The sequence below is a fragment of the Marmota marmota genome, unplaced genomic scaffold (genome assembly GCF_001458135.2).
Source record: "Marmota marmota marmota unplaced genomic scaffold, marMar, whole genome shotgun sequence".
NCBI lineage: Eukaryota > Metazoa > Chordata > Mammalia > Rodentia > Sciuridae > Marmota > Marmota marmota.
The window spans coordinates 52,998,102-53,010,349 of NW_026000174.1; the positions used below are offsets into that span (position 1 = coordinate 52,998,102).

General features: G+C 38.7%; 1 protein-coding gene across 1 annotated transcript in view; it reads left to right on the plus strand.

Moving 5' to 3' along the window:
* Positions 1-12,248, plus strand: part of Hsd17b12 (hydroxysteroid 17-beta dehydrogenase 12) — a 157,964-nt gene that overhangs the window by 131,503 nt on the left and 14,213 nt on the right. The window contains exons 7-9 of the mRNA XM_015477797.2: positions 1,805-1,839; positions 8,941-9,022; positions 10,579-10,644. Coding sequence (XP_015333283.1) covers positions 1,805-1,839; positions 8,941-9,022; positions 10,579-10,644 — 183 coding nt within the window. The remainder of the gene's footprint in view (positions 1-1,804; positions 1,840-8,940; positions 9,023-10,578; positions 10,645-12,248) is intronic.

Genomic DNA, 12,248 nt, shown 5'->3' on the forward strand with positions numbered 1-12,248 from the left:
ACTTGGTTCCATAAGGTTTGGTTTGAAGCCCAGTCGGCACATTTTGAATGGGGTCAAGCAAACCCAGAAAAGAGAAAAGGTGGAATTGTTTTAAAAACTCTGAATTGTTGAGTCTGGGCTGCCAGCACAGCTGGTTTGGGGACAGTTTTTTTTTTTGGTCTTAAAATGTGAACGCTGATCAGTCATTATCAAAACAAATGGTCAACTGTATTAATTAGAGTATTGGTTTAGATACAGTAGTGGCTTAAACAAAACAGAAATTTCTGTCTCCGATGCAAAGCTGGGTAGGTAATCAAGGTTTGTCATAGTAGCTCCACAGTCACCAGGAAACCTGCCTCTCTTTATCTCATTGCTCTGCCACTGTTAGCACATGGCTCTCACCTTGAGCTCTAAGTTAGCTGGCCTACGTCCTTTTAGCATGTTCACATTTTAGCCATTTTAGTATAAAAAATGTAGACGTGTATGTAAGAAGGGCAATAGGAAAGTTTTAAGCCTTTTCGTTCTTTGGTTTCTCCTTTTTCATGTGGGCTAAAAGATGCACTCTGTTGAAGTGATTCCCTTGTGCTTTGAGGACATACCTCTGTTTTGAAATTGGCAGTATATGATTCATCTTTTGTAACACAGTGCCAGATTGAACTTGCATTTTCACTGAAAAGTATGTGACACCTCTAGGGTTGACATCTGGGTTGGATGTCCATGAAGCAGAGTTTACCTGGGCAAAGTCTGGGTGGTGCTTTCTTTTTGTAGGGTGCTTCTAGACAAAAAGATTCCCTTCCCATCCAAATACTGTACATTTTAATTAATATGTAATATTCAAGACAGAAAGCTTAAAACTTTGGCATGCATTCAGACTTTATTATTACAAAACAGAATTTGTCTCTTTTTTAAAAAAAAATATTTTCTCAAGTTGCAGACAGACACAACACATTTATTTATTTGTTTGTTTGTTTGTTTATTTATTTATTTATTTAATGTGGTGCTGAGGATGAACCCAGTGCCTCTCATGTGCTAGGCGAGCGCTCTACCACTGAGCCACAACCTCACTGAGCCCAGAATTTGACTCTTTCCCAGGGTCAGGAATTTGTATTCCAGCCTCAGTTCTTACCCCTGGTGTCATCTTGGCTAACCCATTGGTCTTCAGAACTATTCTTGTTAAGAACATCTCAAAACAGAATTTAAAAGTAGCCTCTTATCATTATATGCATTTAGCCACAGTTATGAAGTCCTCAAAGAATGCACATGTTACCTTTTCATTGGTGGCCACTGGAGACCACAGATAACCTTAACTTTCTGTAAGGATGAATTTTACAACTAGCGGGACTAACAAAAGAAATGATTACTAAGTGAAATATACACTTAATATTTGCCAACATGACACTTTATAGCGTTCTGCTAAAGCTTTTTTTTTTAATCAGAAAAGATTGAGCTTTTGAGATTAGAAAGCTTCAGTAATCTTGGTAGGCAGGATCTTTCTTGTGATAATATATGTCCTTTTCTGAGAATATATTTTCTGGAACCACCAATTTCACTGTAAATCCTGTATTATTTGAAGCTCCTGGGCCAGTATTGTGTTTCAGGCAAGTAATTTTAGCCAAGTTCACTGAAAGTATTCTGTGTCACCTCTAGTAATTTCATGTGTTGCCCTCTTTATGCACTCTTGACACAGCCAGATTATATAGAGTATATAAAATAAGCTGCTGTCTAAATGCTGAGTGGCTTTGGGATTCCCTTCTCTTGTGTGGGTGGGTGTCCTTCACTCTGTTGCTGTGTCCTCAGTCGTCATGTTTTGTTTGCTTTTTTGCAGATGACACGAGTGGTGCTGCCTGGCATGGTAGAAAGGTGAGTCACAAGCTCTCTCACACACACTGTGGATGTGGAGCTCATTATTATTTATAGGGAGAATCCTTTCTTTGAAAATTTCATTAAAGTGACTAATGAGCCCAGCCTCCATGTCTTAGTGGCAGGCGAGTCACACGGTGGAGTGTGAGTCACTGGAGGAGGCCTTTTCCACTCGACTCTTTATTTCCCTCTCAGGGTTGTGGTGGTTCCTTTAGATCAGGATTAAAAAGCCAGCCTGAGTCACCATCACTAACTCAATTGCCTGCTATTCTGAGGGGGCGGGAAGGGTTTCTGGGATATTCCTGGGAATGCCGTCTTAAAGCTGCCTCCTCTGAGAGCCCACATCAGTAGTTTCTTGAAGCAAGATGCCTCTGGTTCTCCACTTCTTTCTAGGAGAATGGATGTGTGAGGAGCTCAGGCATGTTAGGAAGTGATCCTAAGATCAGCAACCCCTGGAGGAACAGCAGGTCCACTGGTCTCATCTGTGTTCCAGTTTGAATTGGGAACCACTAGGGTGTGCTGGATGGCTTCATTTTTATGGAAGACCATGTGGTAGAGCTTTCACAGCTGAAGTAACATGAAGTATAAAATTATACTTAAGCTCTATTCCTCCCTTGGAAAAACCTCAGTGATGGCAAGGCCTCCAAAGAAAACCTTGAACCAGTCTGATCATTTGCTGAATTTAGGGCCTCATAATCATCTTCCTCTGCAAATTGTTCTGAGTTTGGAAGAGAGCCAAAGAAATCCCAGCTTTGGAAAGGAAGGCCCCGAGGACTGACTTCTGCTGAGGAGTTCCACGACCAGCTCCTGGCAGGGATTAGGTTTCTTGGGGACCTCTATGTGCCAGGTGTTATTGACAATTTAATATGTGTTAACTCATGTAACTCTTAGAGATGAGGATCTACAGAGACTAATTAAGAAACTGTTGCTCAGCAAAGTTCTTTGTAAATCCATTTTATATATACTGTTTTGTGTGTTGTAGTAGTTTATTTTTGTAAATTTCCCTTTGAAACTTTCAAGCCACTTACCATTGGCTGCCAGCGGGAGTGTGCTGCTGATCTCCAGACAGGGAATAGCAGTGATCTAACCAGAGCAGAACCCTGGAAGAGGGCAGAGTTGGGGAAGACGGAACAGAACTCATTAAGAATGAAATTTTGCCCATCATCTTAATTAAGGTTTAACATCTACAGATGATATGGTATTATTTGAAGACAATAAATCCATCCATTAAAAAAATAGGTGGGTGGGGGGTGTAGTTCAGTGGAAGAATGCTTGCCTCCCATGTGTGAGGCCCTGGGCTCAATCCCCATCACCTCAAAAAAATAAATAAAACAAAAACTTGTAAACCACAGAAGTATTGTAAAAGAAAGTTTTGAGTATTTTGGTGAAAAACATATCAGAAGGGATAATGGTTGTGAAATCATTTCACAAAACGTCAAGTACTAGATATAGAGAGTCATAGAAATCTAGTCTTTTATGTTAATTGAAAGCAACCCCCCAATTTGAGAGGTGAAAAAACTTATGTCCAGACAAATGGAGTGCTATAAAGTTAAATGACAAGTGAGTAAAGATTACAAATGTGAAGAGCTACGAACTTCACTGCTGTCTTGGAAGACCTAGCAGCCATTGTCAGTTATAGTTAGAACACTAGGTTAAACAAACAAAAAAAAAGTGTGAAGAAAAGAACTCATCCGTTTAACAGGCATTCCATTGAGTAAAATTTACTATGGAGCATTCCAAAGATAATTTATATCCTTGCCCTGAAGAAGTCAAGTTGATTTTAAACCAGAATTGAGAAGTGATCTGGTGGAAAGCCATCCGAAACTGTGGATGGAAACTGACATCATGGGGGCGATTGTGGTACTTGCTGAGGACTAGTGAGAGATGGGCATGGATTCTGTGAATCAGAGCTTTTGATTAGGGGAAGCAACATCTACGTCCACTTGAGTTTAGGGAGTTGCTAAGTATATTCATCAGGACAGTCTAACTGCAGAACAGACAGTAAAGATTTATTTTTCCCTCACATCTCTCCCTAGTCGTTCAGGGATCTTAAGCTCCTTCCAGCTAAGGGCTCCATCATTGTTTAGGTTCTCCTCTGCATGCACATGAGGGAAGGAGAACCAGGGTGATTTTAGGGGGGTTTCATGGGCTAGCCTGGAAGTTGTATCCATCACTTCTGCCCATTTTCCATTGTCAAGAACTCAGTTGGTCACAGGCTATAGTTAACTACAAGGAAGGCCAGAAGTGTTAGTTGTGTGTCCCAAAGAAAAGAAAACTCCAAGTGAACAGGTTACCTGAAAGCAGTCTGTCTTACACATTATGAGTGGTTTCATTATAGCCTGCTCTTTACACCACCCCAGAATGGCCCGTTTCCTGTAGTTGGTTTCATAGGATTGGTATCTCCATTGAGTAACAGCAATATCCTTTAGAAAGAGGCTTTGTTGTGTGTTTTTTTTTTTCCTTTTCCTTTCATTGATTCTGCCTCTCATGTATGAGATTTTCCAAACCCTCTAGAACTATAGCCTAAGGCCAACTGACTATCACTAAACAAGTATCTATAATCAAACTAAGGTATTATTACCATAGAAGTAGAAAGTACATAATTGCATTACAGAGGAAACTCGGTCTTTTTACTTCCTTGGAATTATAAACATTGTGTACAGCTGGAGCCAGGAGGTGGTTGCCATAACAACCATGGAAAGGCTAAAAATAGCCTCTTTCATATTGTATTGCTTAAGGTGGAATTATGACATGTTATGGTGTCTTAGGGCAGGTAATTCTGTTTCATGTGTTAAATGTTTGCTAACTTTCTTCAACAAAGCAATATTGTATAATGTAAGTATTTGAATTGCTGGTTCTAATTATATACCTGACCCCTATGTTCCAGGATTCTTTTCTGACATAGAACTCTATTTCAGTACGTTTCTCTTGTCTTCTGAGAGTCTCTGAGAACTCTCTACACCAAAGTCAGCATTACGTTTGTTTTTTAAAAAAGAAATATATATATATATAAATAAAATGACCCTGTAAGAGCATGCTTATGTCCTCTCTGATAGGAAGTGGGAATGTGAATAACTATGATGGAGTCTTTTCTGCATATTCCCTCTGGTCTGCCATCAAACCCTGCACAAGGTAGCTGTCCCTACTGTGAGTGACCCTGTGGTTCCAGTTCTTCACAGTAGCATTTACACCTCCCCACCTCTACCTCTTCACCTGCAGAGTAGGGCAGTGCTGAGGTTTCCCCAGGAAGGCAGAAATCAGTGACTTACTTCAAAGGAGACCTATTGCTTCCTGTATGACAATAGTATTTTTTAAAGAGGTGAGAGCAAGGATACTACGAATGGTGGGACATTTGTAGGACAGAGGCTTGGCAATTTTTTTTATTCAGGTGACTACTAAAGAGAGCCTTATGGGAAACTGCACAGGTCTGAGGGAATTGTAGACCGCATAGCTATAGGAAGCTATAAAGGCAGGGTTCTAAATATTATAGGGTTGGGTGAGTTTGCTTGGCATGTGGGAGGACTCATAATGGAAGAGAGGCGCTTCTTTAGCAGTTGAAATTTTCTGCTTTGTTTTTGCAATATTTTAGTTCTAGTAGATCCTCAGTAATTTGCACCACTGAGACAGCACTGTGACTGTTAGCAAGTAAGCAGTATGATGAATTAAAAATGTTGCACCACAGAAAATATTTCTTGACTTGTTTATTTAGATGTTTGTCATAACAAACTAGAAAATGTGCTGAAGTATGAGCAACATGAGTGAGTCTTCATTATAGAACTTCAGCAAAAAATTCTTAATGTACCTTCCAATCTTAGAATTATTCCCAAGTCCCTGGAAAATGAGAGATTAACCAGGGTTTGGTTTTGTGTTTGTTTCTGTATGCAATTAAGCGCAGCCCATTTTGTCCTTCTGCTTGATATAACAGAGTTGTCATGAGTCTGGCTGTTCCATGGAAACTGGTTTGACGTCACTAATTCTGCTTAGATGGAGGATTAGAGCTAGACAAAGTCGTTGATTTTAAAGACGAATCCTTTGTGCCTTCCAGTCCCAAAGGGTCACGCCCGTTTCAACATAAAGGATAGTGTATACAGTAGACAATCGAGACAAACAGTACCAGTGTTATTTGTGATTCAGATAAAACTAAGTTGAATAGTATTATCCTTGGAAAAAGAGTGAGACTGAGACAGAATTGTATGCTGTTGTGGGTGTGGGGAGGTTTTTGCTTGACAAATACGTGTTCTTGATGGTAGAACAGATTTGTAGAGGGGGTGCTTTCTCTGCTGTCATTTGGGTATAATTGTAAATGCCGTCCTCGTACTTTTTAGGTGTGATACATTCTCACTTTATGCAGCATCTGAATAGTCTTAGATTTGTTTGAACATATTTTAAAATGCAAATACTATGCTTTATACAAAGTAACCTAAAATTCTGACTTTTTGCTGAAAGTAACTTTATCCCCTAGAATTTTAAATCAGGGTAGAATACTTGGGAAACAAAGATCTTAGTTGCCTCAGGGAGTAAACAAGTGAAGGAGCATGGCTGTATGATTGTGACTTATTGCATTGTTGATAATAATTTTTGAAAATGGGAAAGAAGCTTTTATTATCTTTAATGTTGGAATCATGGCTTCCTTGAATAAAATTTTTAAGAGCCTGTTGAATGAGTTCAAGATTTAATTTTTAAGAAGTATTTGATAACATTAAACATACCTATAAAGGCTTTTAAATTGATTATTATTATTATTTTTTTTTTTTGCGAGAAATGAAGTAAGAAATGTAAGATTTTTGTTCAAGGGCAAACACAACCACCCCCTCTAGTGTGAGTGGAGTAGAGTACAGAATTCAGCTAACAAAAACCAGCAAAGGTAGACAGTGGCGTCAGTGAAAAAACATGATCTACATCTCCCTCAAACTGCCTTCTCTTTACTTGCTCTGCATGAGTGAGGAGATAACAGTTCTTGGTTATACGAGAAAAAAGTTAAAATAAAAACTCACAGGGGTTCTTGGAGCACAGGACAGGGGTTCATTGGTCAGGATTTGGGGTTACTTCTTGGAAAGCACACCGTGGTGCAGACCACAGAATCACTCTTAGCTTTCCCTTGATTGGGATCTGACCCTGCTTAAAGGTGATGCACTCTCATGTGTCGTAAATATGTATTTTCTCTCATTTTATAGATTTATTGAGATGTATTTTACATACCTTAAAAATCTGTCTATTTTAAGTGCATTGTTCAGTGGTTTTTAGCATATTCACAGAGCTGTGCAACCATCACCATGATCTAATTTCAGCATCCTAAAAATATGAAGATAATTTAAAGATAAATTAATATTGTATTAAAAGTCTCCTGTAACAAAAGTGATTTTTATTCCATTTTTATCAAAAGAGTTTCTTACAAATATAGATAAAATGAAATGACTAGGTGTTCATTGTTAATCAGTTTTTTTCTTTAATCTTAGAGGATTGGGTTCTAACTCCTGATAAAGTTACCTTAAAATTAAAAAAGAAAAGGCTCTTCTGTTTCTGAGAGACAGAAAAAAAAAAAAAATACAAGAATGATGTAATTCATGCATCAATGGCTTTTTTCAAAACCCTTAATAGCATTTTTAAACTTAATCTTATTTCTATTACCAAATGTTAATGGATTTTACTGTTTAAAGACGTATGTATTACTAATAAGGACTTCACACACACACACACACCACAGAAATACACAAAGCACCACCAGCTTGTTTCCGGTGACACATGAAACTGAGGATCCAGACTTCCCTTTGATGGTTGGAGTGGCATCTTGCCTAGAGGCTGGCAGATGGAGCGGGTGACCTTTGGGGATTATTTCTTTTTCAGATTTATGTCTGAAATAACTTAGATGCCATTTAATCATGTTTCCTCTCTTATTTTGCCTAAAAAGGGTCTAGGTAGTCCCCCTTTTTAAAAATACTTTTAAAAAACAGGCTTTGGGGAAATAAATGGAGACAAAGAAGAATGAAAAACTGGGTTGAAGCAAAGGAACCTGCTGTGGAGGATGGGACATGGGTGGGGTCAGATTTCAGTAGCTGAAGAAGAGGACCTTCAGTAGAAGAGGCTTGCCTGGCAGATGTGGGGCCCTGGGCTCAATTCCCAGCACAGGGAGAGAACCCCTCAGAAGAACAGAATGAGGGGAAGAGTTGGTCGTTAGTTCTAACATTCCTGAAGTCATAATTGTGCGTGTTTCCTACCAGCATGTGCTTGCTAACAGCTAGTAGGCTCACAGCATTGCTTTTCTCAAACTATTTTTCATTTGCTTATAGAATTAGAAAATCCAGGTAACTTTCTGACTTTTAACTGGAAGTAGTCTCTAAAAGTTAAAAAAGGAATCAAGCTTTGGCTTTTGGCAAAAGAATACATAAGTGAACTAGAGCCACAGAGTTTTGGAGTCAGCTTTTCGGTGCCCAAATATCTACAAACCAGGGAAAACATGAGGGCAGGATATAGCTGTTCATTCATTGTCAGAGATTTTCTTAAGCATCTGTTTGTTCCATACTCTGCATTTGCGTAGTGCTTAAAGAAAAGTGGGATTCAGTTCCCAGAAGTTTATGATTTTGTTGAAGGGTAACATATTTTTGCAAATAGAATGCTTTAAATCCTAGAGCAAGCTAGTGTGGGATGATATTCCACAATAAAGGTGCATGTACGGAGCATCTATAAATGAGTGTGTGTGTGTGTGTGTTTCTGGAGATCAAACCCAGGGCCCAGTGCATGCTAAACACTCTATCACTGAGCTACTTACCCTCAGCTCTGTAAATGAACATTGTTGATGCTTTGACCAGAGAAGACCTTAGAGATAAGAGATCAGCTCAAGGAGAATAGGTCTGATCCCGTCATGCTCTGGATTACTAAGACTGGGAAGTGAACTCACCATAAAGAAGAGCTATTTTTAGTTTGATTGAATTATGCCTCATTCACTAACCAAGCATATCACTCACTGATGAAAGGCAGGGAGAGCTGTGTGTTACAAGAGCAGCTATGTTGTTCTGTTTCAAATAATTATACATCTCAGTCTACAGTTCACACACAATTGTGTATGTGATTCATTCCATTGACTTGGCACATTTTCCTTTTTAGGTCTAAAGGTGCAATTCTGAACATCTCCTCTGCCAGTGGCATGTTTCCGGTTCCACTATTGGCCATCTACTCTGCGACCAAGGTGAATTTATTTTAGTAAATTTTAGTCATTATAAGACTAAGGAATGATTTTTTTAATCCAAGTAATTAACATAGTCTTAACTTTCTTGATTATCTATTCTTGGCAATTTTCCAGTGGATTAAGAGAAAAAGGAATACCCCCCATGAATTTTGGGGAAGCCACAGCTGGAGACATACTGATAGGTGTAAACTTACAAATGGGACAACAGCACATCAGAGCCGCTGGTGCTTGTTTTCCTCCCAGTTATTTACTGGTTTTAAAAGTGATACTGTGCTTTCCATGGAGAGCTGGCCTGGGCCAGTTACTCTCTTAATTAGAACATGATGCTAATGAGTCTGAGATTGGAGGTCTGCTATGTGAATGAGTCAGTTTCACACAGCATAAAAGAATTGCATCCAGTCAGCACATAAATGTACGCAGTATGCCAACCTAGACTGGGGAAAGTGTAACGTTCTGTCACATTATGCAGAATTCACAGATATACAGTGTCACTTCTGGGGTGTGAACAAGAATTTTCCAGACTTTGTGTAATTTGTCATAATTTCGTACAACATCTCCATTCACCTCACATTACTGCTAGGATAATAATATATAGAATGCATCTCTTCTGCCCGCAGGTCAGTAGCATCATGTTCCAATACATTATTGAGCATGGAATACATTTCCAAAGGGAAAAATGACTATTTAGATGTTGAAGTTAAATAAGCTTTTAGGGGGAAATAAGCAACTTATAATACATAGTAAAAACTTGCTACATGCCAGTGAAGGAAAAGAGCAAACCACTTGCTTCCTTTTTCACTTGAAAAACCTCAGTCACTACTTTCTTTTGAAGAACCTTGACACCACCCCACAATCTTTGCAATGGACTTGCTTTCAGTATCTCTGAAACATACCATAGACATGTTTACAATGATGGCATGTGTTGGAAGTGATCGGTCAACTTCAGTTTCCTGCCTGTTCTCCATGGATGCAGACTGTTGCAATTCAGACCTTCATGGAGTCTGTATGGGTACTTTGCATTTCAGATCCCAGCTTGAGTTCACCTTTGAGAAAGGGCCCCTTAAAGTCAACAGATAGATTTAAAGTTGCATTATTTATCGGAAGATGGACTCTCGCTTTCATCTCTGTGCTTCTTGGATTTTGCCACCCTGAAGCATCCAGAGGATTCTTGTTCTTCTCCTTTTCACAACAGAATCCCCCATAGGAGAGAATTCATATTGTGTTTCTGCTTATGTTACAAGTAGAGAGCAGAAATACATCCTTTGTTTTAATAATATAAAAGTATTTTTTCTTAGAAAATAATTTTTTGAAAAAAAATACAGTCTAAGAAGAGCTTTTTTCCAGTTAAATGAAAATTTTGGTCTGTAGGATTCATTTGGTGGCAGATAAAAATCACTTGAGGTTTGGAAGGCTTTTTAAAACATCTTTCCTGTGTTTGAAATGAAAGAATGATTAGAAATGATGGTGTTAAGTAGTTTATTACTTTTTGTTTCCATGGCTACAAATGAGGGAGATTGATGTAATGTGTTTTCTTCTCCCTCCCACCGCCTCCCTAGGCTTTTGTAGATTTCTTCTCTCAGTGCCTCCATGAGGAGTATAGAAGCAAGGGCATCTTTGTGCAGGTGAGTGGAGTTTGTTTCAGTGAAGTGTCCCTGTTTTTGTGTGATTTCCACAGCAACAGTTGCTGTCTTGGCAACGAAAGAAAATCACATTCCTCAGTAAGTGAATGTGACGTTAGCACACCATTAAAGACATGGTTCTTTTCCCCTTATGCACCTAAGTCTAAATTTTAAAAAATCATTACCTAGAATTAAGTAGGGATACCTAAAGTAGAACTATAAAACAGTTGAAGCATAATTATTCTACATTCTTGTGGATTAATTTTGAGGGAATCAGATTATGATCGCTCTTTTAAATGGTAGTAAAATACGCCCAACATAAAACTTACCATGTTAATCATTTTAAGCCTGCAGTTTAGGGCCATCGAGTCCATGTGCATTGCTGTGTACCTGTTGCCACTGTCCATCTCCAGAACAAGTGCATCTTCCCAAACTGAAACTCTATGCCCACTAAACACTAGTTCCCAATTTCTCCCTCTCCTCAGACCCTGGCAACCACTATTATACTTTCTATCCTTCTGAATTTGTCTACTCTTGATACCTCCTATGAGTAGAATCATACAGAGGTTGATCCTTCAAAATCAAATCTCTTAGAGTATCTTAGTTTCCTTTTGCTTAGCAGAATGTCCATCTCGAGGGTTCATCCATGTTGAAGAATGTGTTAAAATTTCCTACAGAGGCTTCTTTTGTATGTGTAGCACATTTTGTTTACCCACTCATGCACTGATGGACATTTGGGTTGCTTCCACCTGTCAGCCATTGTGAATAATGCGGATATGAACATGGGTGTGCAAATATGTCTTTGAGACCATGATTTCAATTCTTTTGGATGTATGTGCAAAATGGTATTGCTGGATCATATGGAAAATCTATTTTAAATTTTTAACTATGATACTGTTTTTCATATTGGCTACACTGTTTTACCTTCCACCAGCAGTATACAAGAGTCCCAATTTCTCCATATCCTCCTGAACATGTGCTGTTTTCTGTGTCTGTTTATTTGTATAGCCACGCAATAACCATATTAATGGGAGTGGTCTCTCCCTGTAGTTTCAATTAGCATTTCCCTAATGATTAGTGATACTGAGCTCCTTTTCAGGTGATTACTGGCCATTTATATATCATCTTTGGAGAATGTCTATTCATGCCCTCTGCCCTTTTTTAAATTGTTTTTTTTTTTTTTGAATTGTAGTTCTTAAATCATTTGGACACTCACCCCTTATTAGATAATTTGCAAATATTGCTCCCATTCCATAGATTGCCTTTTTACTCTCATGGTGGTGTTTTATTTTACTTTATTATTATTATTATTATTATTATTATTATTATTATATACCAGTGATTGAACCCAGGAGTGCTTACCCAGTGAGCCACATTCCTAGCCCTTTTTATTTTTTGACTCACGGTTTTGTTAAGTTGCTTAGAGCCTTGCTAAGTTGCTGAGGCTGGCCTTGAATTTGCAATCTTCTTGCCTCAGCCCCCCAAATTGCTGGGATTACAGGCATGCGCCAACATGCCCAATTCCTTGGTAGTGTCTTATTTTAATTTTTTGTATTGGGTATTGAATTCAGGGGCACTTAACCACTGAGCCACATCCCCACCCACCA